Below are 13,708 nucleotides of genomic sequence, written 5' to 3'. Positions count from 1 at the left end.
ACTTGGCTATAAGAATTTCCTGCCTTGACTTCACTTTGGATTTACTCACAGCATCTCAGGTGTTCTGTCCAGGAGCCTTGCCTGGGTGGGTATTCTAAGCTGGAGGTTTGGGGGATTGGTTTTTTCCCTCCCAAATTCAACGCTGCAGCCAAAGGCTTGTGACACTTTTTTGATGTAACAGTTGCGTTCAGCTTGCTTGCACAGCTGGAAGTGTACAAAGCCAGGCAGTACGGCCATAGTCTGACTCTGTTCCTCAGTTGCTGCTGCTTCTGGGCATAATGTTTAGCCCTTATTTCTGAACTTTCTTGTTTTTCTCCCCCCCCCCCCCCATCTGCCTTTTGTTTATTTCTCTCTTTAATTCAGTCGTGGCAATACTGCAGGGTAGGGACAAGACAGAGGGCATCTTCTCCAGTCTGTATCGCTCAGTTCCACAACTGCCTTATTTTCCTTTCTGTGCTGTGGGAACCAGCAGTTTCTTGAAAACCATATGGATTTTGTGGCTGGGGAGAAGAACAGAGGTGTGACGCTAACTCAGAGCAGGCAGCTAAAATTTCTCTTGAGGACAGGGAAGACAGTGTTCCTTTGTCATTCTGTGTCTTGCCAGTTGTGATTTTTTTTTTCCCTCCTAGCTACATAGGGTTTTTCACCACCCAAATTTTGGAGGCATAAGAGGTATGAATGGCAGCTGTGCGACATCCCGGCCCCTCTAAAAGAAATTCATTTGGACACTGCACAGCTAGTTTTTGGTTTGCATACAACTGCTTCTCAAACAAACCAATCTTGTTTGCTATCACACAATGAGATCCGTGGCTTTGCAGAACTTCTGGGAGCAGCTGCCACTCAGGCTGTCAGCTTGCACCAGGGCTGTAACTGGGGTAGCTGATTTCCATGGGCTATCAAAGGCTCTGCAGAAGATTTGTCAAGCTGCAGAATTGAGCTCAGCTCTCCTCGTGTTTGCTGTCTCCCTGGCTGGGTTTGTTACGGCTCCTTCCCTCCCCACCCTCACTCGCAGGGAGCTGCAGCTCTGGGAGTCCACGTGGTCCTAAGGCAGCTTCACTGCAGTGTCCTGTCTGGAGCCATGCACGACTCCCTACGCTGTGCCAGCACTGGAAAAGCCATGTAATACCAATTTCCCCTACAGGAAGAACCAAACCAGCCGAGGCTGCCGCTGTCCTGTCCATTGGACCCCTGTATATCCCTTCCAGCCCCCTTAGTCCCGGAGGGATGTGGATGTGCATGGTGGATCTTGGTCAGGTGCTCTTAGGCTGTGACATACAGGTTAAGGAAGTGGGCAGCCTTTGCGTGGCCTGAGGCTCCACAGCAGCCAGAAATACTTATTCTGAGAGGTGTGAGGTGCTCCACTGCTCTGATGCCAGTTGTCATTTAACAAAGACAATTGGTTTCCTGTGTATTTGCCTTTTGTGATTTGATTGGTTTTGGTGTCCAGGATGATGTGAGCTCTGACTGAAGATAAAGGACTTCCTCCTGAGCGGATTCTCTCACATCTCATAAAGCCTGAGCAGATGTTGCAGCCCCTCCTTCAGCTTTGCACCAAAAGGACCTGCCACCAGTGTGGAGAAGGCTTGTTGAGCTTGCCTGGCATGGGTCACCGAGTTTGAAGGTACACACCCTCATAGTTTAAACCTCACTTCCATAGGAAACCTGACCAAAGATGACAACCTTAACGTGGACATTATTTCATTACAGCCAAGTTATTTTCACAATGTTTACACCGCCCTACTTCAGGTCTTGCCTGTTTGCTCTGTGGTTGTCAAAAATGCCCATGACAGAGGCATCCTGAAATCCGCACTTGTGGAACAGCATGAAACACACCTGAGCGTTACAAGGTGCAGAGTGTGCATGTTAAAGTGCTGCTAATCACTTTTGTATCAAAATAAAATTTTTTACTAATTTCTCTGAGGATGCTGCAGCTTTTCCATAGTGCCTGGATGCAGCAGAATCCAGCCACTGCGTTGCAGATAAAAGCCCACTGGCTGCCAGACATACAGCTCTGTTTACCAGGTATCTAGGAACGTCTGTTCTGGCTCAGACCACACTCTGGTCAGCCGAATAGCCTGTTGGTAGTATTAACTAAAACCAAATACCATGGGAAGATCAAGAGCAGGACAAGCACGTATGACACTTCCCCCTAATACTCTTCCAGCCTCCGACTACTTTCAGCTCTGCAGACTTTCTTCAGTCCTCACTGCTGTGCTGTCAGGTTCTGCCTGAGAGGATTAGAGATGATGAGAGGGCACCAGGGCCAGCTACAGGGTGGACTGCCCAAGGCCAGTTATTGAAGGGATCCACAGTATGTGTGCACCTGTATTTGTGGATGCAAGGGGGTCTGAGTACCAGCAACCTGAGTGGGGGAGTGGGCCCTCGGAGGCTTGCGTGACCAGGCGTCTGAAGCTGGAGAGAACATGGATCCGGGGCCAGCTACTGGATAAATACACATCTAAGGTGTGTTAGTGGAGGGAACCATGTTGTATGTATGTCTGTACGTTCCACTAAGGATCTTCATTTCAGAGAGGGGAACAGGAGGATGATGCTGTTGGTCCTGTTTCCATTTGCAGAAGTGCTGTTTTCTGGTTTTATATGTGTTTATCTGTGTGGCTGGCCACACATATACACATACATGTGTTTGTGTGTTTGCGTACCTACTGGGAGGACACACTCAGCCTTGCTACTGGCTGGACCTGGGGAGACGGAGCTGCAGGCAGCTTCACCTCTGTCAGGCTACCAGCTTTAGCAGCTCCAACCAACACTTCTCTCCTACTGCAGGCAGAAGGTAATTTTTGTTAAAGAACAAGGTTAACATGCAGCCTTTGTGTGGCAGTTTATTTTTTCACTAGCTGTACTGTACCATGCTCCTGAATACCTTATCAGCAGAAATACATGCTTATTTTATTTTCTAGAGTAGCCAGACCTCTGCTACTCTGCTGCTTTGGTTACTGAAGAAAGGGATGAAAGTACAGGCAGTCTCTTCTAGACAGGGTGTTCAAATCCATCCCTGGACTACACCTCTATTAGCCAAAGGATGTCAGTGCTACAGTAATTAGTTTACCAGTCAGCCTCTGCAGTAGCAAATTAAGGAAGGAGAAAGGGAAAGTTGATCTATAACACAACAGCAGGCTGAGAGCTGACAATTCAATGCTTAAGATTATACAGATGGGTAAGACTTACCAGGCACTGCTGCTAGGAAACATGTTAGCGTTGTGTGGAGCTTGTGTGGGGAAAATAAATATTTCTAAAGTGCTTTCCTTCCCTGAGCAGCAGCAACAAACTAGTTTGTGTTTTTTTCATCACATATCAAGCAGATTGAGCCTACCTACATACTGTTAAGCAAACTCTTACACGTTATTTTCTAGAATAATCAACAGTTATGATAAATCTATGCAAAAAAGCGGTCTGTCTGTTGTTTGTCTTTATTCTTTTACATGCTTGGTAGCTGCTGTCAGGACATTTTTGTTGGTGAAACACAGCACCATCTCCCTCAGGTGAAATAATTGCAAAAAGAGTGAACAAGGGACTTCTGTGAACATACGACAAAGATGTTTGCATGAATAATTTAACGTGGTAGCTGAGTTTAAAAATAGCTGGAAGATTCTGGATTAAATATAGAGACAGGAGTTTTTAAAAGCCTTTTTCCCTACTTCAAGCAGCTCTTCCAAGAGATACAGAAACGACGTTACTGTAGGGCCATACAGGTCCTAGGAGTCAAGACGCTTCAGAATCTAGTGCCCTCTCTTGCCACTATTAATCCTTTGAAGTAGCCTGCACTTTTTTAATCCTCTTTAGAGAACAACTTTTAAACAAACAGCACTCAGGATCCAGTGTTATTTCATAAAAGTTTAATGTTTGTTTTAAAAATAATACTGTTTAATCAAGAGAAAGGAAGCATCCACACATACACAGTCTTCTTGGAGGCTGGCAAAAGAACTTACATTACAGACATACCCATGAACAGCATGTTTAACCACTAAGAATACAGGAAAAGCCTCACTGATTAATCATATTAATAATAATGAAAAGAATGTGCCCTCATACCAAAGAGAAGAGAAAGAGATACCATTCCAGTCATGCAAATCTGCACCCACCTTCTCAGAGCAGGATTCCAGAAGTCCAGCAGCTCCAGATAACATTTTCTTCGCTCCTGTGGAAATTAACCAAAAGCCAGCCAAGAGAATGGACTTGTTACAGCAAACTCGATGCTCATCCTAAAATCCTGCTTGCTGAGTATCTGGTGGGTTTGACTGTTACATTCCCAAATCTGAGGCCCTTTTAATTGTTTTCCCCTCTGCATCAAAAGCTTTCAATACCAAAAGCTTTTGATGTAGTCTGGAAGAAATCTGGCAGCCTTAATGCAGAATGAAAACAGCTGTAGTTGAACATACTGTGAATGTAGGTAGTGTACTAGGCAAAGAGATTTGTGAGAACTAGGATAAATAAAAGCTATGTATTTGATGCTTTCGTCTAGGATGCTACCCTTATAAAGCAGAGGTTTTCATCTTACAAACCTGAAATAAACTTTCAACCTGTAAGCCTTTCCAGGGTTCTGAAACACAAATTCAACTCTCAGAGGAATAATTACAGGTCATTTAGTATCTTGGATGATGCCTCTTCTGTAGACATTGTAGCGAGCTTGAAGCAGGCTGTCCATGCCTGTATCTTATATCAAATGCCAGATAGATCAAATGTGAATTATAAAGTACTGTAGCAAATGCAGATATGGAATTTTTTTTCCCCTGGCCAAACTGAATTCTTTGCATGAATTCATTGCACTGAATGCATGAAATACTAATGTGAGTTACATATCTTGGATGATATGGCTAGAGAGACAATCAAGATATACTAGTTTTGAACCTCTCTCATACATTTGGTAAAGCAATATGATCTGTGAAACTAACCGGCAGAGGACATAAAGTTTAAACAGTACCTGGAAAGCACCATATTAAATGGGTTTAATTGCATTAAGCTTTCAGTTCTTATGAGAAAAAGCAGTGACTGATACTCGTTTGATAATGGACTTTGTTCTTTTTTTTCCCCACTAATCAAGCATTTCTAAATACCCATCTTTCAGGTGCATAGCTACATGAGTCCTTCTCTCATCTAATTATTTGGCATTTACCTTTAATTTCTCTTTTTTCATATCTGACAGGAGATGAATACAGCTTAACGTGAGTACTGATGTGAGGATCATCCCTACCATTTCTTTACCAGATAGCTGTTACAGGGCTTTTCACGTTCTTTACAGCTACCACCGCTCCTGAAGTGTTATTTTGTTTCTACGTTAATCTAAAGTTTGTAAACAAATTAGAGTGGTATCCCAAGTGAGTGGTACTAATTTCAGTGTTGCTTAGGTTCTGGCTAAAGCTCCCCCACAAAAGCAGTTTCTTGAAGAAAAATTATATTTGATTAAGAATTGAAAACATTACCTTGTGTTTGTGCTTTCCTGTCTGTAAACTGAAGATTCTTCAGTCAGTCTACTGAAAAAGGGAACACTCTTTCCCTCGAAGCAGCTCTGATACAGGTACAGGTTTTATTTCCTGCAGGTATTCAGCTGTTCTCCGCCACCCGCCCGAGCAATTCTAATGGCTCTGCTCTCTGCATCCGCAGTTGCTGTACAGCTTCATGGGAATTATTACAGCAGCTTGACTCGTTTTACCAGAGCCTAGAACTGCTAACATATGGTAATCAGCCTTCTCACTGCAAGCAACAAGACAGCCCAAGAAGAAGTGGAGGTGGGATTGCAAAACAAAACCCAGAAACTAATACTAAATATGGAGCCTCGGTTTTCTGCTCTAAGGCAGAATATAACAGTCTGCAGTTGCGTTATTTTGCTCAAGTTGGTTATAGTCTGGAATACATCCATATTGGCTGAAAATAGCTAACAGAAAGGATGGTTCTAGCAACCATAACCTGCATCTCTTTCTCCATCTTCATGCTAGATAGAGGCAGAGGAGTCAAGTAAAATCAGGTTTATGGCTGCTCGATACTCCCACAGCAGTGGCGTATGGGCTGTTTGCACTTACTCTGTGCAGCAGGCAGAAGAGGACTGAATTCTGTCTTGGGGAATAATTTTGCTCCCTTTACATTTCTGTAATGCTCTGAGAGAGTAATAAACCAACAGTATTACATGAAGTGCCACATAAAAACCTGGCTTATGCAATTTCTCTTGCCCTTTGCACTAAAGAAATATAGTTTTATCATGCTTTGGGTATACTAGTTTGGTGGATGGTTGTGGGTTTGTTTTTTTTAAAGAGACTTCTGCTATCATCACTTACTTTCACTTGCTATTTCTGAAAACCGTTTGGAGCTTACCAGGCTAAAAAAATAATGTGTCTTTGCCCACTTTCCTACTCTCTGTTTCCATGGGCAAAATTTAAGATCTTTGTGCAGCTTCCCTTTAGCTAAGAATTAGGCATTTATTTCCACCTTTGGCAAGAATTAAGAAATGGCAGAGATCTTATATCTTAATCTACTACTTGTACTTTTTACCACTGAGACCCAAATGCATTTGGAAAAAAATTAATAACAGAATGCTGGTTGATACATTTCTTCCCTGCTCATATGCCATTTAAAACAAAGAAAGAAACAATTCCCCCAAAAGCCTATCTGCTGCTTCGTTAAAATTTACTCAAAAACAAGATTCCAGCAAGCTAGAAGCAAGGTTTACCTGCTCAAGAGACTACCCCAGGAAAAAAAAAAAATTACTGTATTTTGTCTAGAACATTACGTTTGCTTTTAAAGTTTTCTGCCAATTGTAAACATTTGAAGGCTACTTCTCCTTTCCAAATGCAGCCACAGATGTTAAAAGAAACTGGAAGCAGCATTAAAAAAACACCTGGACTTACAACAGACTGACTGAATACCAGCAGTTTTTCCATGGCTCTTCTTCCACTGCCTCTTAATAAAGCTTGGTTTTGCAGCAAACGTCATCCAGGAGAAAGGCCTTTCTGCCAGCCTCCATCATGGCAAACTAAAGGTTGCAGCATCAAATGAAGGCTTAGAGTTAATCCATCGTCCTTTGAATTTAATAGTTATTTGTGCCTGGTTTGAAGTAGCATAAAGAAAGAAACATTCAAACCAGGCTTATTTCCTCCCTATCAGCAGCTTTCTAAAAATCAGGAGAAAGCTAACTTCTTATGCCTTACGCAGCTTTTAGAGAACTAGGTTGGGAAGGAGAGGTAATGCTGTATTGCACCATTCAAAGACACAAGTAAATCCCCTCCATTAACTCACCCCTCCTCCTGAGGATCTGGAGTCAAGAGTCCAAGGCCAGCCTAGAACTTAAGGCTTCCCAGTCAGTGCACTATGCTACAGCTCTGCCAGCACAGGGGACCAGTACAGTGGATAAATCATTTACTGCACGACTCTGGAAACCACAGCAAAAAAAAAAAAAAAAAAAAAGAAAAAAAAAAGAAAAAAGAAAAAAGAAAAAAGAAAAAAAAGAATACATAAATAAAAATATATGCCATTTCAAGAAATTGCAAGACAGTGTTAAAGCCTCTGTCTGCCAATCTGCCTAGAGGTCATCATCTACACCATCCATTTTGTTCTCGTCCATTCCAGCAGTTCTAGGATTACCTTTTACTCCTACCTCAAAAAAGACCAAATTAATCTTTCTTCCACTGTGGAATAGAGAGCCCTACTCCACTCAGGGACAGAAGAACAATTATTTGATGAAAGGGGATGAGGAGAAGTACTATTTAATTTGTACCACAGGAAGGTTCAGCTTCTGGAAAGCTGAAGACAAATATGGGGTAACAATTCTCAGTTTCTCATTTGCAAAGCTCTTTTTTTCCCTTGGCGCTAGCTGCTCTCCATTCGTGGCCAGCCAGGTTCTGCATTGAACACCACCACTACTTGTAGAAGCAACTGTAGGAGAGCAGATAACAAGGATATTGGATTTATATTGATGTCCTTTCCCCCAGAATAAAGTTAATCAAGAGTATGTCCCACACAGGTAACACAACATTGAGTAAGGTTGTCTGAAGAAGACGATTGTCCAAATGATTTCTGTTTGCCGTTGCACTCATCGAGACCTTCATGAAAACCAATCTGCAAAAGGAAACTAACCAGAAAGCATGTCTGTATTCCAAAACAGCACCATCTAAAATGCAGAACTGTAGAAAAATTCAGCCTTCCCTTTAATATCTCCCTTCCCTGCACTGATACCCCTCAATACAAGGCAGGCAAGAAAAGAATTTCCCCTCTTCCTCTGTGGATTTACAAGGGACCAGGCACTTCACTGAAGAAATTGGAGAGAAAATGGGGGGAAAAAATGTAGCTGTCAAATGTAAACAAACTTAGATAAATAATCAAAAAACATTTACAAAAGAAAACTGAGAAACAACTACAAAGGACTTTTTTTACAAACCAGGATTTAAGCAATCTCTACTCATTGCCCAACTCCATTTTAAAAATATCAAAGGATGTCAAACCTTTCTTTCTTTGGTTTTGACAGCAAATGGTTATTTGAAGAAAGTAGGGCAATGATACTAACAAAGACTTCTTATATTCAATGCAGTAACTGCTTAACATCATAAAAACAGCTCAAAGGGCCTTTCTCAAAACCCTCTTCCCTTCTTAATTACCTTTTTTTTGGTGACTTGACCATTTATACTAGATTTCCAAATTCAGCTTAGATAGCTCTTACATTTCTAATATGAAAACCACCATAATAACTCTGAAAAATGTTTCATACCTTCTTCACACACAGACATGGAAACAGAAGAAAAATGGTGATTTTTCCCCCTCTGGAGGTCCACGTGCTGGTAGTGATTACAGAAATATGAACTCTGGTTGGGTTCTGTGCCTGACCCCCCCACCTTGAGCTTTACATAGGGCTCAGGACTTCAAACAAACTTCCACTGATGATGTTGACAGTAGTTCTTCCGTTGACTTGAGCTGGGAAGAAATCAGTTTTTTACTGAGCAGGCTAACTGTTGAATGTCTTCGTTGTCTACAGTTTCTCAATGTTATCAGCTACTAAAGGAGTTAGAAACTAATAGAAATAAAACACTTGAGTTAAAAAAAAAGAAAATCAAGAAGAAAGTCTTGTTGACCACCATATGTTTATTTTTTAAACAATTTACAGATAAAAATGTTATATTTATCCAAGCAAACACATTTAATACTTTAGTCTTTAACAAGCTATACAAATGAGAACCATCACACTAGAGCTTTTGATAGCTCAAGGACCATTCAGGGTAGGCATGCATGTGTCTGTATCACATGAAGCGAGTCCAATTCCTGACACCAGGGTTCTGATCTTCTGCTTCTTCAGAGCTGGCCAGCTGCTAAATGATTTAACACAAATAGTTACTGGATCACAATACAATGAAAGAAAGCTCATTTCAAATCATGTAAGTGACCTCAATATGTCTGGTCCAGGTGTCAGGCCACAGAGCCTTACCGATTAGTCTTCTTCTCCAAAAGCCAGTCGGACAGATTTTCTCCCCTTGCTTAGTGATGTGGCATCCATACATGTGCTTATACAATACAATGAAACAGCTTAAGTACAGATGTAATACAACAGTAATTACAAATCACAGAGACATAAACAAACAAACAAAAAAATAAACTCTAATCACATTCTTGCATTTCAAACAATGAAAGTAAACAAAACCATGCATTACAGTTTAAAGAAATTTTCAGTTTTAGCTCTTCTGCAAGTCTCCATTTCCTCAAGTTCTAAATTGCTGTTCTTGAGCTTGTCCCAGCGGCTGGGCTACTCACGGTGCTACTGACACAACAGGGTGAGCTGGAAATCATCCAAGAATGGTCAAAGAATAAAAGCCCCCAAAATAAACAACAAAGACGCACGCATTATAAACGAGAGATTCCATTTTAATAGCAGAGTGTAGAAAAGAAACTGGCAAAAAAATTCACATGAAAAAACATTTTACACAATTAATTATGTACAGAATAAAGTATGCGTCTGGTTTCCGATGATGTAAGTTTCACTTTAGTCAAGTCCTACCACAGGATGCAAAATACACCCAAAACCCTCAACTGGAACAAAAAAACAAACAAAAAACATATACATAATCCCAGCTCTGGCTCCTCAAATATTGGGACTGGCTGGGTTCACTTCAACCCACTGGGCTTTCGGCTAAGCTTTCAGCAATTCCTGAATTCACTGTAGCTTCCAAACTACTGTCAGCAGTTTCTGTTTGCTCAGTCTTCTTGCTCTGGATGGTGCAGACTCCCTTGCCTCCTGAGCCACCCTCCTTTCCGTGTGTTTCTTTGAGCCCAGGGAGGAAAGTTTCCATGCACCCAGAAGCCTGACTTTCTGTGCTGCCTCCATCACAGCTCAGTGACGGCATTTCAACATTTCCTTTGCTCTCCTCCACTTGCAGAAGGATCTCAGACATGGGAGAAATCCCCTGCATTTCTAGCACTGGCATGACCACTTCTGTAGTGTCACTATTTGAGGACTGCAAGCCAAGCTGTGGAATAGCTGTTTGAGAAATCCGTGTGCAAAATTTATCTTCCCGACTACCAGAAGTCAATGTAGCAAAATCAGTAATCTCTGTTTCACCCACTATTTTTCCAATGCCCAGCTTCCTAAGTTTACCAGACTCCAGCCTAATGGATGCAATAGTTTCTAGTTTTGAGACTTCTTCCGTATTCTCATTTAGAATTCCCGCTGTAAGGATGCTGAAGCATTCATGTTTCACCTTAGTATCTCCCAACCTGAAATCCGTGCTTTTGAACTCGAGCTCTGCTTTCTGGGAGGGAGTCTCATTGTGTTTCACTTCTTCTGATGTCAAAGAAACTTTCTTGTTATCCACACAAACATTTCCAGAGAGACTTTCAGATTGCTCAGTGTTCAATCCTGAGTGAGTGGTGTTTGGATGAAAGTCACTGGCTGCTGAGGTTCTTACAGCCTCGTGCTTTGTTTCCGGGGAGTAGGCAGCGTCTTCTGAAAGATGCTCCCTATGGAAATCTGCTGATAAAGCAACTACTGACTCTTGGACAAGATCAGAGCAAGCCCTAGAAAAGCCTCCAGTCCCTACTTCTTTTGCATCTCTCTTGACAAAAACATTATCTAACGTTGCATCAGATCCAGTGTGTCCTAATGACTTTTTTTCAACTTCAACTACTAATTCTACACTGGATCTGAGTTCAACAATGTTTGCAGAGCAGGCGTTGACTAACCATGCAACGTCCTGCCTTTGGGTTTGGTTATCTAATACTGCATGGCCTAAAGGTTCAGGTCGAACTTTTTCTTGAGCTTCTAATATGCTATTTCTAGCTTCTGTGTTGGCGAGACATGTGTCTGGCCGTACCTCTGTCAATTCTGAAGCACTAACTTCATTAGAACCAGTTTTTATTTCTACTTTTGGAGTATCTGATAGATCCCAACCACTTTCAGAACAAGAACGGGTTGTGATGACCTGTTCTTCTCCATTACTAGTTCTGGAAGTGTCCCATTCACCAGGACTTCTTGTCAATTCTGAAATCTTATTTTGGGTTTCTGAAATTTGGGAAGCTTCGCCAAGGACTCCTGGCTGAGAGACTTCCAAAGCTACACTTTTCAGTTTTACATCTTTTAAGGAGGCATCGATAGAATTCTGCTCTGTCATTACTGCTGCTAAAGCTTTTTCTTTTGAATTGTTTTGAGAATCACAGAGAAAGTCTGGACTATCAGTTTCTGAGTGAGTTCTACAGTTACCACTTAACTTTTCCTCTACCAAATGAGAATTTCCCAAATTTTGAGTTTCATTCTGTGTTTCAGGTAACAAAGGCTTTGGGTGTAAGCTAAGCTCAGGCTTTATCGCTTTTAATTCCCAGTCTTTCATCTCTGCATCTTTCTCCAAGGTACCAGGAACATTTGTGTTAGTAACCGCAGTTTTATTTGCATCTTCCTGTCCAACTTTCTCTTGGACATCTGTTTTCTGTAGATCACAGAAGTCCTGACTGCTTACCTGCTCTCTACCTCCTATATCCACAAGTCCAGTTTCTGTAGGCACCTGGATACCAGAAGCAGTTTTTGTTTCTGGCAATTCTGTGACTGACATTTCCAACAGCTGAGGCTGAAGTGGTTTCTTGTTCATTTCAGCCTGATTCTCACCAAGAACCCAACTCCCCATTACTTGATTATTACACTGTGAGGAATCTTCTTTCAATTTAGTCCGAACATCTGTTGAAAGAGGAGTCTGAAATTTTTGACCTACATCTTTCCGAATACCATTTTCAATGTCAGGGCTCATCTCAGTATGAAGTATTAAAGTCTCCTGAATATCAGTTTTCTCCAGTTCTGAGCTTCTCTCAGCTGAGTGGACTTGGCCAACTTCACTAGCTGCACTCTGAGAATCCTCTTTCAAGGAGGATGAGCTATTATTTGTTCTAGGGTTTGCAGATAAGTCTGCAGGTTTTGTTAGGTTAGAGTTTTCTCCATTTGGAAGTGCAGAACTTGCAAGCTTGCTGTCAGCCGAACCCTTTCCACCACTACTGTAGAAAATATCATAGAGATCTTTAGCATTGGCCGTGGCCAAGCAAGAGTTTCGTTTCTCTACCTTTTTTGCCTGTTCACTGAAAGCAGTTGAAGGGGGTGGTGGTGGAGGGGGTCTCACAGGCATTGCCAGCATCGTCTGTTCACTTTCAGACACACCCGGAGCTACTTCATCTGCAGGGATGACAGCTGCCTGCTGGACTGCTGGTGGAGGAGGGGGTGGAGGTGGTATATCAGAAGTCTGAGAAGACTCACTTTTCTCTGCTGCTTTCAAATCCTCCTCTGCCCCTTGTAATATTACTTCTTCTCCTCCAAAAGCTTTTGAGATGATATCTGGAGGTAGTAGAAGATCTGCACTGGTTTCTTTTACCACAGGCAGTGGTTTGGTGGTAGCTCCAGAGGATTTTATGGATAAAAAGGTGTTCAAAGGTGCTGGTTTGCTAACTGTTGCAGTAGTAGACTTCCTGAAAATCATAGTGGGGACTGGTAGATTGGGTAGAATTTTGGCTGGTGTTGATGTGGAAACAACTGGTGTCCATGGGCTAGTGTGTGGAATAACAGTTTTCCCAGACAGCTTGATTTCAATGGGCTTGACATGGGGTTTCCCAGACTGACACTTGTTCTCCTCTTTGTTTCCTTCTGCACTCTCCTCCTTTGGAATAGCTCCTCCTGGGGTTTTATCCTCTCTCTCTGTCTTTTTCCAGCTGAATTTCCCAAAGGAAGTCTGGCTTGGTGATTCCTTTTTAGATTCCTCCTTCTTTTCTTCTTTTTTCTCCTCCTTCTTCTCTTCCTTCTTCAGCTTAAGCTTGATACCCATTTTTCGCCCAGAAGAATCTATCTTGCCTTGAGTTTCACTAGTCCCTTCTCCAAGCTCCGGGATGCTCTTTGCTTCCTCTTTCTTTATTATTTTTGGTTTCTTCTCATCCTTCTCTTCTTTCTGTTTTTCGACTAGTTTCCGCTTCAGCTCGCTCTGCCGCCTGCGCTCTGTTTCCAGAACTACAGCCAATCCAGCTTGACGGTCTAGATTTCTCCTCTCTTCATAGAGTGGGTTTTCATCTATGTATTTCTGTGGAAGTAAATGGCACAATTTTAGCCACTGTTTCTGTGAAAAATAAATAAATAAATTCAGCTCTGTAACAGTTTTGACTTGTTCAGTAAGTGCCATCTCAACACTAAGAGAGCAGAGAACTTCTTCCTACCAAGAAACTGAGATGCTAAAAACTCCACATTCTGTAACGTAAT

At 41.9% G+C, this 13,708-nt stretch overlaps 1 protein-coding gene across 1 annotated transcript in view; it reads right to left on the bottom strand.

Moving 5' to 3' along the window:
- Positions 1-9,061: 9,061 nt before the first annotated feature.
- ZNF318 (zinc finger protein 318) overlaps positions 9,062-13,708 on the bottom strand; it is a 27,835-nt gene continuing 23,188 nt past the window's right edge. The window contains exon 10 of the mRNA XM_087774454.1: positions 9,062-13,532. Within this exon, the coding sequence (XP_087630580.1) occupies positions 10,101-13,532 (3,432 nt within the window). The 3' untranslated portion in view covers positions 9,062-10,100. The remainder of the gene's footprint in view (positions 13,533-13,708) is intronic.

This window comes from Nipponia nippon, unplaced genomic scaffold (genome assembly GCF_047370975.1).
Source record: "Nipponia nippon isolate SJK-2023a ecotype South Korea unplaced genomic scaffold, ASM4737097v1 scaffold_4, whole genome shotgun sequence".
In the NCBI taxonomy this organism is placed as follows: domain Eukaryota; kingdom Metazoa; phylum Chordata; class Aves; order Pelecaniformes; family Threskiornithidae; genus Nipponia; species Nipponia nippon.
Note: the sequence above shows the minus strand (reverse complement) of the source record. Positions and strands in the feature narration are given on the sequence as shown.